At 45.6% G+C, this 2,992-nt stretch overlaps 1 protein-coding gene across 1 annotated transcript; it reads left to right on the forward strand.

Annotated features, from left to right (window-relative positions):
* Positions 1–619: 619 nt before the first annotated feature.
* Positions 620–1,818, forward strand: LOC107713622 (CBP80/20-dependent translation initiation factor-like; the record flags this gene model as incomplete). Its single annotated transcript, XM_016519196.1, has 2 exons — positions 620–826; positions 1,747–1,818. Coding segments are annotated over exons 1-2 (252 nt in total), but the record flags the coding sequence as incomplete, so codon positions are not given.
* Positions 1,819–2,992: the final 1,174 nt, after the last annotated feature.

A 2,992-nucleotide genomic window follows, 5' to 3' on the forward strand; every position in this document is an offset into this window, starting at 1 on the left:
CTTAAGTATTTTTTTTTTTTTTTACTAAAAATACTTTTGACTTTTCTAAGAGTAAAGAGAGAAAAGAAAAGAAACCGATTGGAGGTGAAAGATGAGAGGAGAGACAGATGGACTGGTAAAGCAGAAGCAGACAGGACTTTATGAATTCGATTATGTTTGTGGCTCTCTGTGTCTCTGCTGCCGCCGCTGGTGAAGCAGATGAACTGCAGTGTGTCACAGTCTGAATGAGTCTCAGTCAGGGGTCGATGTGACTGATCTGCACTGACTGCAGCATGAGCTCCAGATCATCAGAGCTCACTGTCCTGCCTGTTATCAAGCAGCATGTTTATCTGCTGATCCTGAACACTAGTGAAGTTTGTCTTGTTTTTCTTATCACAAGTTTTGATTGCTTCAGAGTGATTTTCATAAAAAAAATATATATATATATTGTTAGATTTTAAAATGCTTAACATAACATTAATGTACATTTGGATGTCATGTAATAATTGTCATAAAAATCATTGTGAATAATCATAAAAATATATTATAAAATTTGTATTCTCCATTTGAAATGGCAATTCACATTATTTTTCACATTACAAACAACTTCCTTTTTCTCTTTGCCCTGCCCACAGCTCCCCTCCCTCCCCCCACTGGGCTGGTTGCCATGGAGAGCTCATCGGTAGCGTCAGCGTCATCAGAGGCGGGAAGCACACGCTCGCAGGAGATCGAGGAGCTGGAGCACTTCATCGACAGCTACGTGCTGGAGTACCAGGTGCAGGGACTCCTGAGCGACAAAAACGAAACCGAACAGGATGTGGACAAGACCCCGTCCCACATCTCACAGGTAAAACACACCCCGTCCCACACCTCACAGGTAAAACACACCCTGTCCCGAACCTCACAGGCAAAACAGACCCCATCCCACACCTCACAAGTAAAACACACCCCGTCCCACACCTCATAGGTCGAACACACCCTGTCCCACACCAAACACAACCCATCCTGCACCTTACACCCTGTCCCACACCTCACAGGAAAAACACACCCTGTCCCGAACCTCACAGGAAAAACACACCCTGTCCCGAACCTCACAGGTATAACGCACCCCGTCCCACACCTCACAGGTCAAACACACCCCGTCCCACACCTCACAGGTATAACAGACCTCGTCCCACACCTCACGCCTCATCCCGTACCTCACAGGAAAAACACACCCTGTCCCGCACCTCATACCCCATCCTACACCTCGCAGGTAAAACAGACCCTACATACAGGCACCTCCCGTCCCTCACCTTACAGGTAAAACACACCCCGTCCTGCACTTCAAAAGCTGAGTTGAGGATGATGTACTGTAATTCTGTTTTTCCTGAGTAATAATGATATACAAATAAATTTAATTTGACACTAATGGTATCTCTGGGCAGTCGTGGCCTAATGGTTAGAGAGTTGTAACCCGAAGGTTGTGGGTTCGAGTCTCGGGTCCGGCAGGAATTGTCGGGGGGGGGAGTGAATAACCAGTGCTCTCTTCCACCCTCAATACCACGACTTGAGGTGAGACCCTTGAGCAAGGCACCGAAGCCCCAACTGCTCCCCGGGCTCCGCAGCAATATGGCTGCCCACTGCTCCGGGTGTGTGTTCACGGTGTGTGTGTGTTCATTACTGTGTGTGTGCACTTGGATGGGTTAAATGCAGAGCTCAAATTCTGAGTATGGGTCACCATACTTAGCCACACGTCACTTCACTTCATCTCTCTCTGTCTCTCAGTGGACAGAAGACTGCAGTGATAAGATTGACGGGAGCTGGTCATCCTCACGGGGCAGAGGCTCATCCAAACCAGTGAGTTTTGCATGTGTGTCTGATCCGTAACTCTTGTGTAACACCCTGTTCACACCCGACACAAGTGGCTCGTCAAAAGTAATTTGTCTTTTTATAACTGATGAAGCTGTGAAAGCATCTGTTGCAGTCGCCTCTGGTGCAGAGACAGTGTTAGTGTTGAAGATGTGTAGAAATGTTTGAAAATTATTCTAGGTGTTCAGAAACAGATGTGTTTGTCATCAGAAAACAAAGTCACCATGAAATCAAAATTGAAAATTCTTATTTTTTAATGGAATACTGTAGTGTTTATTATAAATAATTTATCCGTGCACTTCATTATTTTTTTATTTATTTATGTGCCCTCGTAATCTTTAATCAAAAACGTTAACCTCCCCTCCCCCTCAAAACGACTCCTCTTCTCTTCCGGTCACGAGTTATGGCGCAAGGGCGGAGCTAGTGACGTGAGGGGTAAACGCTGGGATAAACAACAGGGGAAAAAGCTGAAGCTGATGCTTCACTTTATAGAAATCAATGCATTGACCAGTGCTAACGCAAGCCATGGGGGAGTACCCTACCCTTAAAATTGAAAGGATATTAGGATATTACCACAACATTACTCTTAGGACATCGCAAACTATTTTTTTATGAATATGACTTAACCTGATGGAGGACGCGCTCAGTCATTCAGGCAGTCTCTCTCGAGCGAGCGAGTGTGCGCGCTGTTAGGTATGTTTTGTGCCGTTGATCGTCCTCGTCTTCCTCAATGAATAAAAAATTTCTTCATGCTAAGGTGTCGGCGGTGAATCCAGTGGGGAGAAATCCCCCACCACTAACTGCAAACTGGCATTCAGATCTGCCTCCATTTTGTTAGCAACGCCCCAACTTCCAACGATCCAATCAATTCCCAAAGGACGAAATCAAGTCCTGCCCTCTCATTTCAGATGCCGTTTCACTCGGATATACGTCACAGTAGAGAAAAAAAGACAATCGCTACTTACGTTTCATGCCGACTTTAATGGATGGACACAGAAAACAACAGAAACATCAAACTAGCGCTGGGTCCCAGTTCACATACTGTCTGTCCTGAATAGTGTGCGAGATTGGGCTTAGAGCATCCCAAATCATAGCTGTAAATAGTACATCACAGGTGCCTGGATGGCGTGCTGTTTGTCAAAGTGGAGCTAGATGCTAATGT

The sequence above is a fragment of the Sinocyclocheilus rhinocerous genome, unplaced genomic scaffold (assembly GCF_001515625.1).
Source record: "Sinocyclocheilus rhinocerous isolate Xijiao unplaced genomic scaffold, SAMN03320098_v1.1 scaffold1937, whole genome shotgun sequence".
Classification (NCBI taxonomy): Eukaryota; Metazoa; Chordata; class Actinopteri; order Cypriniformes; family Cyprinidae; genus Sinocyclocheilus; species Sinocyclocheilus rhinocerous.